Source organism: Arachis hypogaea, chromosome 18 (assembly GCF_003086295.3).
Source record: "Arachis hypogaea cultivar Tifrunner chromosome 18, arahy.Tifrunner.gnm2.J5K5, whole genome shotgun sequence".
Lineage (NCBI taxonomy): Eukaryota > Viridiplantae > Streptophyta > Magnoliopsida > Fabales > Fabaceae > Arachis > Arachis hypogaea.
Window position 1 is genome coordinate 7,861,026 of NC_092053.1, and position 16,008 is coordinate 7,877,033.

Consider the following 16,008-nt stretch of genomic DNA (forward strand, 5'->3'; position numbering starts at 1 on the left):
AATACTTATGTTATACTATAATTAATTAATTAATTATATTTTAGCATGTTTATTTATAATTTATTTATTATTTTATTTTAAAACGGTTTTTCCGGTTGAACCACCGGTTAGACCGATTGGACCAATAAACCAGTAAATCAATAACTAGAGCGGTTTGATGACCGGTCCGGTTTTCCGAACCTTGGTCATCACTTTATTGCTTTATTATATATTGCATCACAATAGTAGTTTGATTTATAATATTTTTTCTTCTTCTTTCAAAATATTCTTCTTTGTGTGTACATATAGAAGATGTTTTCTTGTACTATTTCTAAAATTTGAATTTGAAACTATTTATTAAAAAAAAATATTTATCATATATTTTTATTACCCACATATATATGATAGAAATTAAAAAACAGTTAATTTATATGAAGTTGATAATTAAAAATTATTAGATGATAATTTAATTAAATCCAGGGGCGCAGGTAGGTATAAACAAAGGGGCAATGGCCCCCTTCCAAAATTTTAGCTTTTATTCAAAAAAAAAAAAAAGTCTGATTCCCCTTTTTTTATTTCTCAACCCCCCTTCTATGTTTGTTCTATCTTTTCCAACCCCCCTCCCCCTCTCACTTTTAATTTCTGCAAAACCCAGCCCAATAGTCCATTCCATATCCCCTTTTCTATTTCCCAATCCTTATTCCTTTTTTATTTCCCAACGTCACTAATCAGTTCCCCAATCCCCTTTTTTTATTTTTCAACATACAACCGGTCTCTTCCTCTCCCTCTTTTCCCACCTTGGCTTTCAAAAAATTTAGGTAACAACTTTTCCTATTCTTCTTTTTCTTTATCTCTTTAATCTTCTTATCTTTTACAATTTTACCTTTTTAACTCTTATTTTTTTTTTTTTGTAGATTAAAAAAAGAGAGTAGTTTAACAAGTGATTTTTCACTCCTCTTTCTCAAAAAGGTTCTATTTTTATTCTTTTTTATATATTTAGTTATTTACTTAATTAGTTAATTTATTATTATTTGTTAATTAAGTTTATGTTATTATATGTTAGTTTGTATATTTAGTTTTTTTATTAGTTAATTATTTAATTATAATTTTATATTATTTATACTAGGATGTTAGTATTATTGTTCTGAATTTTAATATTTTATTTTAAATTGAAATATAATTTTTATATTTTATAAAGATTTAGACTGTAATTTATACTTTTTGCTAAATATATTTTAAATTATAGGAACTTATTTGGCCATTTGAATTATGAGTAAGTTCAAAACCATTGATACATTTTTTAAAAGAAAAGATCAAGAGAATGAAGATGCTTCTACTATTACTACTCCAATACTTGAGGGGTCATCAAATTTCATTACTTCAAGTTCTTCATTGAATAGCTCAAAGCGTCCACGACTTCTTCCAAATCAACTGGATGTTTTTCGTTTGGAAAGAGATCCTGGAATGCGACCAATGATTTGGAAGTTTCCTCCAAATAAAAGAGATGAAATCCGTCGGACTTATATTAAAGTTGGGCCAAATCAGCCAATTCTTGATAATTATCCATTTTCTGGTGATAAAAGTCATCGTCGCTTTCAAGATTCATGGTTTAAATTGTTCCCATCTTGGTTAGAATATTCTATAGAAGATGATGCTATATATTGTTTTCCGTGCTTTCTTTTTGCTAAGGAACCTTCAATCAATACAGGTTCAAATGCTTTTATTGAGAATGGTTTCAGGAATTGGAAGAAAGTAAATAGTGGAAAAGAATGTGCTCTTTTGAATCACATTGGCAAAGGTCCTAACTCATTCCATCATAAGGCGCTGAAATCATGTGATGATTTGATGAAACAATCACAACATATTGACAGACTTCTTCATAAGCAAACATCAGAAGAGATTGAAAAGAATCGAATTCGACTAGGAGCATCTATAGATTGCATTAGATGGTTGACATTTCAAGGTTGTGCATACAGAGGACATGATGAAAGCCAAAGTTCAAGCAACAGAGGTAACTTTTTGGAAATGTTAAAATTTTTGGGATCTTACAATGAAAGAGTGAAACAGAATGTTTTGGAAAATGCTCCAAAAAATGCTAAGTATACTTCAAATGATGTCCAAAAAGAAATTCTACATATTCTTGCTACTAAGGTGAGAAATTCAATTAGAGAAGAGATTGGAGATGCCAAATTTTGTATTATTGTTGATGAAGCTAGAGATGAATCTAAAAAGGAGCAAATGGCCATTGTTTTGAGATTTGTTACTCTAGATGGTTTTGTTAAAGAGAGATTTTTTGATCTTGTGCATGTCACTGATACTTGTGCAACAACTTTAAAGAAAGAATTGATTTCTGTCCTTTCTCATTATAATCTCCAAGTTGAAAATATTAGGGGTCAAGGGTATGATGGTGCTAGCAACATGCGGGGTGAGTGGAATGGTTTGCAAGCTTTATTTCTTAAAGATTCTCCACAAGCATACTATGTGCATTGTTTTGCTCATAGGTTACAATTAGCATTGGTGGCAGCTTCAAGAGAGGTACTTCAAATTCATGAATTTTTTACTCAATTAAACTCTATTGTCACTATTGTTAGTGCTTCTTCAAAAAGACATGATCAATTACAAGAAGCTCAAGCAATTGAAAATGCAAACTTGGTTGCTCAAAATGAATTAGAAACAGGCAAAGGTGCGAATCAAATAAGCACTTTACAAAGAGCTGGGGATACTCGATGGAGCTCTCACTTTAATTCTATTTGCAGTTTGGTAAAAATGTTTACTGCTACCAATATTATTCTCAATAATATCATTGAAGACGGGACAACTTATGCACAAAGAGGTGAGGCTTATGGTGTTAGTAAAATATTATTGTCATTTGAATTTGTTTTCACTTTGCACTTGATGAAAGAGATTATGGGAATCACTAATGTTCTTTGCCAAGCACTGCAACAACAATCTCAAGATATTCTTAATGCAATGCATATTATTTCTACATCAAAGTTACTTCTTCAACAATTAAGAGATGGTGGATGGTGCAATTTTCTTGCAAATGTTAAAGATTTTTGTGAAAAACATGAAATTGAAGTCCCTAATATGAGTGCACAATATGTTTTTGGAAGAGGTCGATCTCGTCAACCAAGTGTGACAGTTGAGCATCATTATCGAATAGATGTATTCTTGGCAACAATTGACTCTCAAATACAAGAGTTGAATAGTAGATTTAATGAGCAAATAATAGAGCTTTTGACTTTGAGTTGTGCTTTGGATCCTAAGGACAATTTCAAATCATTCAATATTGAAGAAATCAGCAAGTTAGCAGAGAAGTTTTATCCCCTTGACTTTCCTTCTAATGAGCTAAATATTTTGAAATCTCAGTTGCAACATTATCAGCATGATATACCAAATCATTTGAAAGGCATTAGTACACTTTCTGAATTGTGCAACAAGTTGCAAGAAACGGGAAAATCAAGAACTTATCACATGGTTGATAGATTAATACGTCTTGTTTTGACTCTACCAGTGTCTACAGCAACAACAGAAAGAACTTTTTCAGCAATGAAAATTGTTAAGACAAGACTCCGAAGTAAGATGGCTGATGAATTTCTTGCAGACAATTTGGTCATCTATATAGAAAAAGAATTAGCAGCTATTTTTGACACAAATTCAATTATAGATGATTTTGAAAATAGAAAAAAACGTCGAATAGCCTTTTCATGATACAAAACTGTAAGTAGTAATTTTTATATATTATTGTCTTATTTTGATTGAGATTATATATATATATTTTTTTAATTTTATCAATAGAAATAGTAATATAAAATATAACACCGCCCCCCTGAATAGTTAGCCTAGCTCCGCCCCTGATTAAATCTGATTTGTGAAATATATTTGAATATATATATTATGTGTGTGTTTTTTTATTATTATTATTATCATATTTATAAATAGAAAACCGAATAGCTAATAGGTAATAATTATATAATATAATTTTCCCAAATAAATATCATGAAACCAATAGTGTGACCTAACTCCCTAATCCCTATCCACGAGCGCATACATATAAGCATGTTCTGATCTGTAGTAAAACATCACGGCGACACACGAGGCCAAGGTGGTCGGAAGGTGCCACGTGTACGGCCACAGACGGAGGGAACAGTGAAGAAAAGACGGTACTAGATTCTACCCAACAAGGCTCCGAAACATTGATCTTTTATCAGTTCATGTGCAAAATATATACATGTAAAAGCGTGACAAGTGTTAGGGTAATTTCTCGTAATGTCACGCTTCAATTCAAGCTACTCATGCACGCCTCATCTTATTGGCCATGCAATGTTTCTAATTAATGTTGTTTCCGCATCAAAACTTTTTTATCATGTGGTCTTTTATTTACACCTGTTCATTATTTCTTACGTAAGGTTTGAAATTTGAATAGACTGTTCCTATGCTAATGTTTGGAATGGAACAATAATGTAGAAATGAATAATTATTGCTACTGTACACAAAAAATATATATTATATGATGCATGGATTACCCTTTTTCTTTTCTTCACTCTATCATTTAGATGGTCCACCCACAAACCCTTCTAAATTTATAGCAAATGTCCTCAATATATAGTAGTGATGTTATCATACAAAATGAAAAGCACAACCAGTAAACTAAAGATATTAGACTGTTAATTAAAAATATTAATCAATATAAAATAAAATTATTGACTCTTAAATTTTTTTCAAACGAAAGTACTTGTTTATTTTTAAGAAGGTACAAATTCAGGTATAGTTAATTTTATGTAAAATTTATAGTTAAGAATAATTAAATAATTTAATTAATTTGACTAAATTTTTATAAAATAACTCTCAATATATTATCAATTTCACGTAAAATTGACTACACCTGAATTTTCACTTCCTAAGAATAGTGGCAAATGTTACTGTCTCAATGAAGTTAATGAAATACTCGTAACTCATAAGTAATGCTTTCGTGCCACTATTTTTAACTTGGATTCTGCTAAACAAACAATAAAAATTAATTATAAAAAAATTGTATATTTAAAATTTAAAAGTTCTATCAAATATTAAGTGATTATTATTTTTTAAATTTTTTTTAACTCAGATTTATCCTTTTTATTTTTTTGAGACACTGGTTCTCCTATATATTAACATCAAATTTCACTCTAAACACTAGTTGTTACACCATATATAACATGCAAATAAAATTTTGAGTGTGTGACAGTTCACATAAAGATGTTTTTTAACCATTAGGATAAGCGAATAATACTAAAAAATAATTTGATATATTTTATTAAATTATTATCTAATAATAATAAATTATCATATTCATAAGAAAATGTTTTAATATAAATATATAGGTAGTCAATGTATATGTCTAGTGTGCACGTAGTTTTTAAAAATTTAATTTAATTTTAATACACTATTAATCTAAAATAATTTACACATATATTTAATTATTTAATAACATATCAATAAAAATAAATATTTTTTATATTAACTATGTGAATAGTATTAAAAAAAATGAATGTAACTGCAATGCAATAGTATATCAAAATTAAACTCTTTAAAAATTAGATGATAATTTTTAATTGACTATGACACACGATATAAAAATCTTTACACTACTCCTCTATGCATATGATTACTGTACTACCCATTTATTATTTTAAAAGGGGCATGTATTATTATCTTTTATGTAGGGCATATATTACGTGGTTCTACATAAAATTAAATTGGAAGTTTTTGTCTTTTATTTTTTGACTGTATTTATGTTCCGCCATATTCACATAAAGTCCTGGCCTCTATAAAAACCTGGATCATGAGAAGAGTAGTGAGTTAAGCGTGTGATTGATTGGGGCCAGTTACACAGGGGGCAAAAAGACATGGCTCAATGCCACTACTCTTCAAGAAGCAGTGATGATGAGAAGAAGAAAGGTAAGAAACATTCTAGTAGCAGTGGCTTTGGAAGAAGATGTTCTAACACGTTGAGAGAGTTTAGAGGCAGATTCTACATTCTCAGAAGATGCACAACCATCTTGCTTTGCTGGCACAAGTATGGCTAGCTTAGCAGCTACCATGCATTACACATAATTTCTATTTATGTATGGGGTTCAATAATTATATATCATCACTACTTGTTTGAAATTAAGGTTGAAAAGTTAATTATTAATTTTCTATTCTATCTTCTTCTGTATATATCTTCTCATTCACGTGATGTATGCATGCTCATCAAGGGCTGTATTTAATGGTGTAATGTATAGTCTAGTTTTTTCACATGGACTGCCTAACTATACATATATATATAACTCTATGTATCTATATATTATTATTAGTTTTAATTTCCAAAAAATCAAAGCATGAAGGGTAGTCTACTGCTGAGTGTTCAGTTGCCATAACTATGTGCCGGATGTGTATGTTAGGAATTGGGTGAAAACTAAAGAGTAAAAGACCCGATCTTTATTACTCGTCTACTTAAATAAGTATTGAAATTTTAAATTTTATCTTATTTATTAGTGATTTATTAGTCAATAATAAATTTTTAAATAAAATTTTAGTTCATATCATATTAATTATTGATCTGCCAAACGAAAGAATACTATAAAAAAAATGAATAATAATGCTGGTGGTGGCAATTCCTCTTTATTATTATTGTGGCATTTTTTCAATATTTATATGATGAACCAACCTGAGATAATATATATTATCCAACATAGATAGTCTTGTAAGTTGTAATTAAATAACAAACATAATTTTACAAATAATATTTTTTTTTGTTGGGTAATAATAATTCATCTAATTTAATTTTGAGGAAATAATTAAAATAAGCTAAGTTAAGCCACTAAATTACTTAGCTATACATAGAGCCTATAAAACTTTTATTCCAACATATACATGTTTGTTTAATTTGGTGCAGAACCAAAAATGGGCAAATATGGTACTCCAAAAAGGGCTATAATAAATCTGTGTCCAGCTTTATCTCCTTTAATAACCACACAAATTGAGCCTATTGTGGAAAAAATAGTTACTTCTGAAATGTAGTTCTCATCCCCAAGATCAGACATTTATTTTTGCCAAACCTAGGTATAGTATATAGTAACCAGAAGTGTCATATAATCCATTTGGTTAGGCCCTTATAATTAAATAACAGAATTACATATATTTATATTGCTCTACTAAATTTGGCACACTCATTCTCAAACCATCATGTTTGAACCAAATAAATAATGATAACTGATGAGGCATATGCATGCAATGCAGTAGTTGCATAATAATAATAATAACAAAAGTTATGGAGTCACTGCTGAACCTACGAAGTGCCTCATGTGAGGTTGAGGTATGAATGAATGATGGCAAATAGAGTAGTACTAACTAAGCAGAAATCCAAAAGCAAAGAACAAGCAACAATAAAAAGCAAAGGTTCATTTTGATTTTTTTCACTGTTTCACACATAAATGCTGATTTGAAACAGAACTACCAAACATACATACCCTTCTTTCTCTCTCTCTTTATTTCTTTCTTTCTTTTTTTTTTTTTTAATTTCTTTTTTGCTCTGCCCCCACCCAATGATCCATTAAATGCTATCTAGCACATTAAAAGAGCTTCAGATTTGTCTCCTCTTTTGCTTAATTTATAATGATTCCTGTGTACCATCCCCTTTGGAATTAATATTCCAACTTCCTCAGTTCTTTGGTGGTTGGAAAATTCAATGCAACTCCTTCAATGCTACTACCATTACCACCAAGCCATGTTGGGCTCTACCTTCTTTAAAGCTTCACAAATATTTCTCTCCATTTTGCACATCAACATTCATACACAAACAATGCAACTTATTATCATTATTAGTTAGTTCATTCCCTTCTGCTTTCTCTTTTGTTTTCTTTTGTTTTCTCTTTCTCTTCATCATAGACTACCACTTTTTATCAAAACATCATTTTTTTTCCCCTTTATTATTGTCAGTGATTTATAACATACAGTTTCAGGTTTTTGCTTGATGCATTGTTGTTGTTGTTGGTTATTATGTAGGGAAAGGTTTAAGCTATGGATGATGAAGATTGAATGAAGAACCATGGGGGTAAGAGGGACCGGTTTAACGGGATATTGGTGCGGTTCAATGAGAAAGCAATGCTCAAAATGTTTCAAGCCTTGTTTTTCTATTGAGCCGTGCCAATATCACGTGCCACTGCTCCTAAAAACCCCTTAAAGCAAAAGAAAAAAAAAATAATAATTCTGATTATCAAAGGTTTTTATCTTCACTATTTTTTTTTTCTTTCTAATCTTATGTTCCATTATTTTTTCATTCAAGTATTATTAATGAGTTATGATGAATCAGGGTCTTACAAGGAACCTAGAGGGTATGACATTAATTGTAGCATATGGAAGAAGAGAAGAATTGGTTACAAGAACAAGTTTATTATTGAGACACACATTCAAGTGATGACAAGTTTTTATATATTCATCTATTAATTAATTTTCATATATAGGTCACATTGTTTTCTTTGAAATGTGATGTTTAACAGAACATGGCTTGTGCACTTCTTTAAGTTTAAGCATTGTTTTCTGTCCCTGCCTCTCTTTCTTTTCTTTTCTTTTTTTTTTGTTATGAATTTTTTCCATATGCGTAAGGAAATTGTATTTAAACATATAAAAGTTTTAAGGTACTTAAAAATATGGTGTAGGACTTGTAATAGTTCTTAAAAATAAATAAATGAAGAGTACAGCCCTTTTCAAAGATATGATGTTAATATCTTACTTTAAGAAAAAAAGAAGTTCGCTTATAATTAAAATATTTTGCTCCTAAAATACATAAATTATACTACTAGTGTTACCTAATTGCAAGAGGGTCCATACACATGCATTTATGTATGTATAATATATAGGGTACTATATATCTTTTGACATTTTTAATGAGAGAAAAAAACATCAAGAATCTTCCCATGCCTTCTTATTTATTTTGAAAGATAAGGTAGGTGAGAGAAATGAATCAACCAATTGTTGTGTATAGACTATAGAGTTGGGACGCAATTACAATAAAAATATGATCAACGAATGAAGTCCAAGCAATTTGGAATAAAAGTCACAATAAAAGTTGTCTGCATAGGTTATTTATTATACGAAAATAATAGTTAAAAATTATTAATTATTTAATACGTATCAACATATTAATTATAATTTAAGGAATCTCTATAGAGAGCCAATAAAGTATTTGTATAATGTGTACAATAAATTATTTATTTGGCTTAATATGAGTTAAAAAATGAATATCCAAAATAAAATATTACTAATTTCTCAAACACAATATATACATACTATTCAAAATAATCATCCAGAGATAATAAACATCTGATATCCTACTACTGAATCAAACATCCCTAAACTTCCATTGTACGTACATATTATACAGATACTCCATTGGCTCTCTATACTTCTTCTAATTTAAGTCATCAAAAAAATATTAATTATAATTTGAAAAAGGATAGGTAAACAAAGAAAATATTAAACAATGTGAACAATAAATATATCGGATGTTCATTTAACTAGGTGTACGGATGATTATTCTAATATTAAAATTTAGGTGGATAATTTGGAAGTGTGGTATGTTTTTATTTGATTGGTGGTTGTTCATGTTGTTCAAAAAAGTCATTGGTTACCTAACTTAATCCTTATAATTTTTACCTAAAGACATGTTTATATGAACTATTAATGAGTTATATAAGACTGTTTATTATTTATTTGAATGATGCCGTTAAATGATCGATAGTAAATTAAGATATTGTTGATATAGTTGTTGTGAAATGAAAGAGAAAAATTACAAATGTAACATGTTCATTACTTTTTACCTGAAATTACCCTCATTTGGAAGTTGAAGGAGTTTCCTCGGAGCTGAACATTGAAGAAACTGAAGTTACTTAAAGGGCACATTATGTGTGATGATTATAGTTATTTTATCTTCTTTCTAAAAACAATAATGCTTTTAGGTACAATTTGTGGGACATTGACATAACCAGAAGCTGTTGGAGGAATCTATTGACTCTTATAGTTGCTTTATTTAATATATTAGGTTCATCACATGTATTCTGCTACTCACATCAATTAAGTTGTACCAGAACAATCAATAATAATGAAAAATATACAACAATAATTCAATCAATTCTATATAGCACTTATTGTTTTTCCTCTTTTGTATGCTCATTTCCACTTTGCTTAATTATTTTAATTTCCACATGTTTCAAAGTGGAAACTGATACTTGTAACTTCAAATTGCAACAACATTTATCTTTATTTCGTTTTTTACTTTCATACATGTTACAATTAATATTTATAGGACTTAATTTTAAGATCTTATCAACAAGTATCTTTAGGATATTAGTTAAGAATATTATAAAATGAAAAATCTTATAAAAATTTATTTGAAAAGTATTATATATTTTTATCAAGTAGTCTGAAGATATTTTTAGTTAAATTTTTTTATTTTATTAAATTTTTTTACCGTGTCTGTTGGGTAGGGTTCATGGGCCAATTATCTCCCAATTCCTAAACTAGTAGTAAGAAGTACTTTGAGCATTTTGACTTTTCTCAGCCGTTGACCTAAAAGAACAATAATTTTCTATCAAATCTCTGCCTAACCCCCCCAACAATCCATGTTCTTCCATTTGTGTAACTTTAATCATTAACATTGCAATAATCTATTAATATATATCTCTTAAGCATCTACCACATGGACCATGCTTAGTTGACTTGCAAAACATGCACTAACCTTACAAGGTACAACCACTTATGAAAGAAATGTTGGTTCTCATACAGATAAATGTGCTTTGGAATTCAAAGGCTTGGAGTTGCAATGGATCAGCTGTAACTCAGAAACACTACCATTTTTACTTCCTAAGTGAACCCTTAATAATTTTGTTTTGGTGATTAAAACCCTTGTTAATTTGTTTTCTGCCTCTTTTTAATTTTGTATTTTACTACTATTTTTAATTAAATTCAAAATCTTTACTTGTATAAATCATTAATTTAATTATGATAAATTTGTTCTCGATTTTTCAAGGAAAAAAAAATGTGTCCCTTGATCATATGATAAGTAATATTAATACCTCAACGAAAAATATATTTTGATGAGAAATAATTATTTTTATAGAAAATGATAACAATACAAAGTCATTGTTAATTCAATGAGATTTTGCACTTAAATTGCATTATATATATATTACATTTAAATAAAATAAAAATAATATCATAGATAAATAACTGAATAAGGGTGTAACTGATTAAAAAATATTAATATTACCTAAATTTTTCAGATGCACAATTATTTGTTAAAAGATAAAAATGAATTAGTAGCAGAGTGAATTATATACTAGGAGATGCTTGATTGATAGCCATTTAAGCAAAGACTATTAACACAGAGAGTGGCCCTTCAAGCATAAAAGAATGGGTTGGGTGGACTTATTATTATTACCCTATGCTTCCTCTATTTTCATGGGAGTAAGTCCTCTCTCTTATCTCTTTTTCTTCTCTTTCTCCTCCTCTCATGTAAAATGAAAATTTTCTCTATACTCATCAAAAATACATTAAGAAAAAAAAGGGGAAAAAAATGTTAAAAGCCTTGCTGCATTGCCTTAGTTATATATTATATATATATATATATATAATCTTGTTTTCCTGTGTTAGGAAGAAGGACTTGAATTAAGCTTGTATCCATTAGAAAGAGGCATTCCACAAAGCTTTTTCACCTTCTCCACATCTTCTATGAACCTCTTTGATCCTCTCAGCAGACCTGCAAATTCCACTGCATGTCCAATCAAATGAAGCTACACACACATTCCCTGCTTGAGCTTTCCATTCACAATCTGCAACAACAGTCACCAAACGTGAGAATCAATTTGGAACTATTAATTCAAGTATTTTACATGGTCATCTAATCACATGTTAGCTATTACTAAGTATGTACTTTTGATTATTTGACGATATGTGATTGGATGACAGTGTAATATAAATTGAATTTTATAACGATTCGATAACCAAAGGAAAAAAAATCACCTGGTGGAGTGCCACAGCAGAGTCTCCTATCATCAATATGATCCACATCAAGTCCAATAAACCATGAGCCTAGTGAGACATCTTCATTGGCATACTTGTGAAGAACATGCCTGAGACAAAACAAGTACAAATAAGTCATTATAAATGGGGATCATGATGTTACCAACATTTAATTTTGTCCATAAATTTGAAGAAGCAGCTAAGGAGTAAGGACTCACCGGTTCATTGAAATATATGTAGCAAGATCTTTTGAAATGGCATACAACTGTCCTGTGGCATGGCGGAAGTACTTGTTTCCAGACTCACCGAATTTCCAGTATTCTGGTTCATGGTACCTTACACCTCTGCAGGAATTTAGGCACATAAGAAGCTGTAGAAGTGAAGTAATCACAAACTCAAAATCCTATAGATGAAAATAATTCTCACTTTTGGGAAAGAACAGGCCCGGATTTCATGCATCCGATGTATACTCGTGGTTTCGACCGGTGTCTAACTAGAGTCTCTCCAAGTGTTGCTGAAAAGGGAGTGAATAATGAGTATGATGCTAAGAAAGTAAACATGAAACCTTGTTTGATATGAGTAGTAATTTGATGTAGAGATCAAATTTTGATACCTATATTTACATGAACATCATCATCAACTTTAATGTAGAAATCAGCATCCCATAAGTTAACAGCAGTTGCAAAGTAGGTCTTTGTCTTTGCTGATAATTCAAGGTACCCTTCAACATGATCCTGCAAAATCAAACCACAGTTTTTTACACAATCTGCTAGTTTTTCTTTTAGAAATTGTAACCATGATATGAGAAAAACATGACAAAGAGTAACATTATTTACCAGCCTCAAGAAATCTCCATGCTTCCTATCTTCTGCTTCTATAGCTCTGTCTAATATACCACCTGATGTAGCACTGGAGAAAGAGGGGAATAAAGGAAGAATTAGAAGAAAGCTTCAATTTACAATTCATTCAATATAATTATGAACACTGGAAATATTCAAGTGTATCCCAATGAAAAAATAGGATTGTTGGTTCTATAAACTTCTATATTAGTTCAAATTAGATGATCTAATGTAAGCATTTCTCTTCCTATGACCAATTATAAAATCATAGAAATTACAAAAGAAAAATGAGATAGTTTACCTATGACCAATTACAAATCTGATGATAATGCCTTTCTCTTCCTCTAGCTTCTTTCTTTTCTCACCTATTTCCATGTTACCACAAGAACAGATAATCAGAAACCACAACGAATATTGTGAAAATGGTGGCAGAATACTAGAATTGATGGATCAAATTATGAACCTTGAGGCATCCAGGTTTGGCGGACGGAGTCTCTTCTTTTCCTGCTGCTAAAAGCAGTGTTGATTCCTATGACCATGAGGTACCTTCTCCTAGGAGTTGATTCAACTGCCTTTATATCTTCTGATAGAGGAGCGCCATTGCGAATCGACTCCTGAGCTGCCTTTGCAGCAGCTAACTCCATCTCCAAGTTTGAAATAGTTTTGTCCAATGTTCTACATTCAACACAATCACATAAGCCTTGAAATGAAAATTTAGCAGCACACAACACAACACAACAGCATCATGGTATATAACTTACTGCATGGCATTTTGTGTTTTGAAAACTTCCTTATAGATGCTTCTCGTTTCGCGCTTCACTTCCTTTTCTTGCAACTAAAGGAATTTCAGATTATCAAACACTGAATTCAAAACATAACAAGTGACTATGAAGACTAATGTTATGTAACATAAGCTTACAATTCTTGAATTGCAACCCTCCGAAACAACATTCAATTTTTCAGCTTCCATAGCTGTTGTCCTTGCAAGTCCTTTAGGTTCGGGAATAGTCCACATCCTGTTGTTAACACATTTTTATCAGAAAGGAACCAAAAATAACCATCTCTAACAACTTCCTATGGCAAGTACCAAAGTAGGGTAACATAAACATGCTAACTCATAGTCAAATTAAGAATCCTGAAAACAATTGAATAATCAAAGTTGTTACATTTATTTAGTTGTAACACATTAATGAAGTCATCACCATGTGCTTAATATGATACTAACAATTAGTAACAATCAAGGACAAAAAGATGCAATTAAAGAATTAAAGCACCTCCGAGTAAGTTAGACTATATCTTTTATTTAATATTACTAAATATGACAGATCTCAAAATTGAAAAGGATACATCTTTAAACGTTTCAACAACTAGTAAATATGAATAAGGGATTCAGTTACAACTACCGCAGAATAGACTAGTCACTAGAGATTAGAGGTGCCAATCAATTATTAGGTGTCAGAAGTCTTCTTCCTCATTGATTAGTGAGTATGATATGTATATATGTGAAGTAACTAGTAGTTAGGATAAACTGTAAATTATTTTTTCAACCATAATAACAAACGTTGTCTGACTCAACCTGCTGGTAGATTTGTAAACATTGGTAGAAATAATTGAACAGGAAATTAATTAGCAGTACTGAGTGCTGACCAAAATTGACTTCTTTTTCTTCTAGTTATTATTATAGAGGAGGAATAGCATCTTAAACTGAAATATGGCATGGTTCAGATGAAGATAACTTTTGCCAATTGAATTCGGATCCATTCTACTTATCCTGTTGAGTTTTGGTGTTTAAGATAATTGAGTAAATTAGAGGACAGATAAAAAATTATATATTTTTTGAAATTATATGACAAAAAATTTCTTCAAATTGGAATTTCTTCACAAAATAAATGGTCATCCAAATTCAGAAATACACTGATTATAATTTTTTTTAAAATTAGAAAAATATTAAAATTAAACATGAGGTGTGATATGAAAAGGCCTCTTCTTCAGGATTAGAAAGCCATTAAAAATTTTCAACATGGACTGGTTTTCATAAACAGAATATTGTTTGGTATTATGTATCAGAAACCTGGAAAACAACATGAAATAAGACATGACAGAGAGAATGAAATTGATGTACCTGTTGGTGAATAGCATCCCAGCACAGAAGCTTCCAATACAAAGAAAAATCATCCATCTCTGAGACAAAAAGCTTCTATGAGGAAGAAGAACCTCTCCTCTGCTCTTCAAATTCATTGTCCTTTCAAAAACACAACTTGCCAAGTTGACACTCAGAATGAGAAAACCATGTTGACAATTCTAAAGGAGTAAGAACGGGAGCAGCGAATGGTGAAGGAAAGGAAGAAAATTTCAAAGTGGGCACCTTTGAAAAGAAGGAGAAGATGAATCAGAACAGAGGAAGTGCTCTGTTTTTATTTTTATTTTTTCTAAGTGTTTTGTTCCTTTCTTTATGCTCTGTTTCAGCTATTTTGTTATATGCTTTGCTTTGTGTTGGTTCTATTCTCTTTCTTTTTATGTGTTTGTGTGTGAGAGAGAGAGAGTGTGTGTGGCTTTGCAGGTAAGGGACGTTGAAGAGAAGTGAGAAGACTTTGTAACCGCTCAGTTTTATAGTCACCATATTACCAAACCATTCTTCTTGGGGCCACCTTCTGATCTCTTTATTTATTGCTACTCCGGTAACTGTTTCTTGCATTCACATTTATACCCTCCTAATCTATTTGGCATCTTTCATTCTCTACCCTCTACTCCAACATGAAGACTTTTTTAAACAAATATTTGGGGGGTTTATTTAACACTAATTCAAGTTTTGTTTGTTTTGTTTCAATAAATAATTTGTTTTTTATCTTTATTATTAAGTGAAATTCGCGTAAATCAGTCTTATTTACTTAAGTAGGTGAAAGTTTTTTATGGGTTATGTTACAACGGATTCTAAAATTGGCCCAATTTAAGTAAAATATACTACACTTTAAATTATTCACCTAAATTTTAATATTAGAATAACCATCCGCACACATAATGAATTAAACATTCGATACATCCATTATTCATATTGTTTAATATTTTTATTGTCTATTTATACTTTTTTTTATACTTGACGTAATTTAGGACCGAATGATAAAATAAAAATATATTTGTATATGAATACATT

General features: G+C 30.2%; 2 protein-coding genes and 1 long non-coding RNA gene across 3 annotated transcripts; 2 read left to right on the plus strand and 1 right to left on the minus strand.

The window, feature by feature from the left end:
• Positions 1 to 1,248: 1,248 nt before the first annotated feature.
• On the plus strand, positions 1,249 to 4,452 carry LOC112769502 (uncharacterized). Its single transcript, XM_072224748.1, has 2 exons — positions 1,249 to 3,591; positions 4,447 to 4,452. The coding sequence occupies exons 1-2, from the start codon at positions 1,249 to 1,251 to the stop codon at positions 4,450 to 4,452; spliced, it is 2,349 nt and encodes a 782-aa protein (XP_072080849.1).
• A 3,267-nt stretch (positions 4,453 to 7,719) lies between these two features.
• On the plus strand, positions 7,720 to 8,710 carry LOC140181518 (uncharacterized). Its single transcript, XR_011876204.1, has 3 exons — positions 7,720 to 7,823; positions 8,005 to 8,221; positions 8,312 to 8,710. It is a non-coding gene; the product is annotated as an uncharacterized lncRNA (long non-coding RNA).
• Positions 8,711 to 11,243: 2,533 nt separating this feature from the next.
• LOC112772050 (probable beta-1,3-galactosyltransferase 2) lies at positions 11,244 to 15,495 on the minus strand. The gene is made up of 11 exons (XM_025816937.3): positions 14,980 to 15,495; positions 13,777 to 13,873; positions 13,619 to 13,692; positions 13,321 to 13,532; positions 13,159 to 13,222; positions 12,855 to 12,927; positions 12,632 to 12,752; positions 12,445 to 12,532; positions 12,237 to 12,362; positions 12,019 to 12,128; positions 11,244 to 11,828 (listed from the first exon to the last, which is right to left on the minus strand). Exons 1-11 carry the CDS (start codon positions 15,093 to 15,095, stop codon positions 11,680 to 11,682), a joined length of 1,230 nt encoding a protein of 409 aa, XP_025672722.1. The 5' UTR covers positions 15,096 to 15,495; the 3' UTR covers positions 11,244 to 11,679.
• Positions 15,496 to 16,008: the final 513 nt, after the last annotated feature.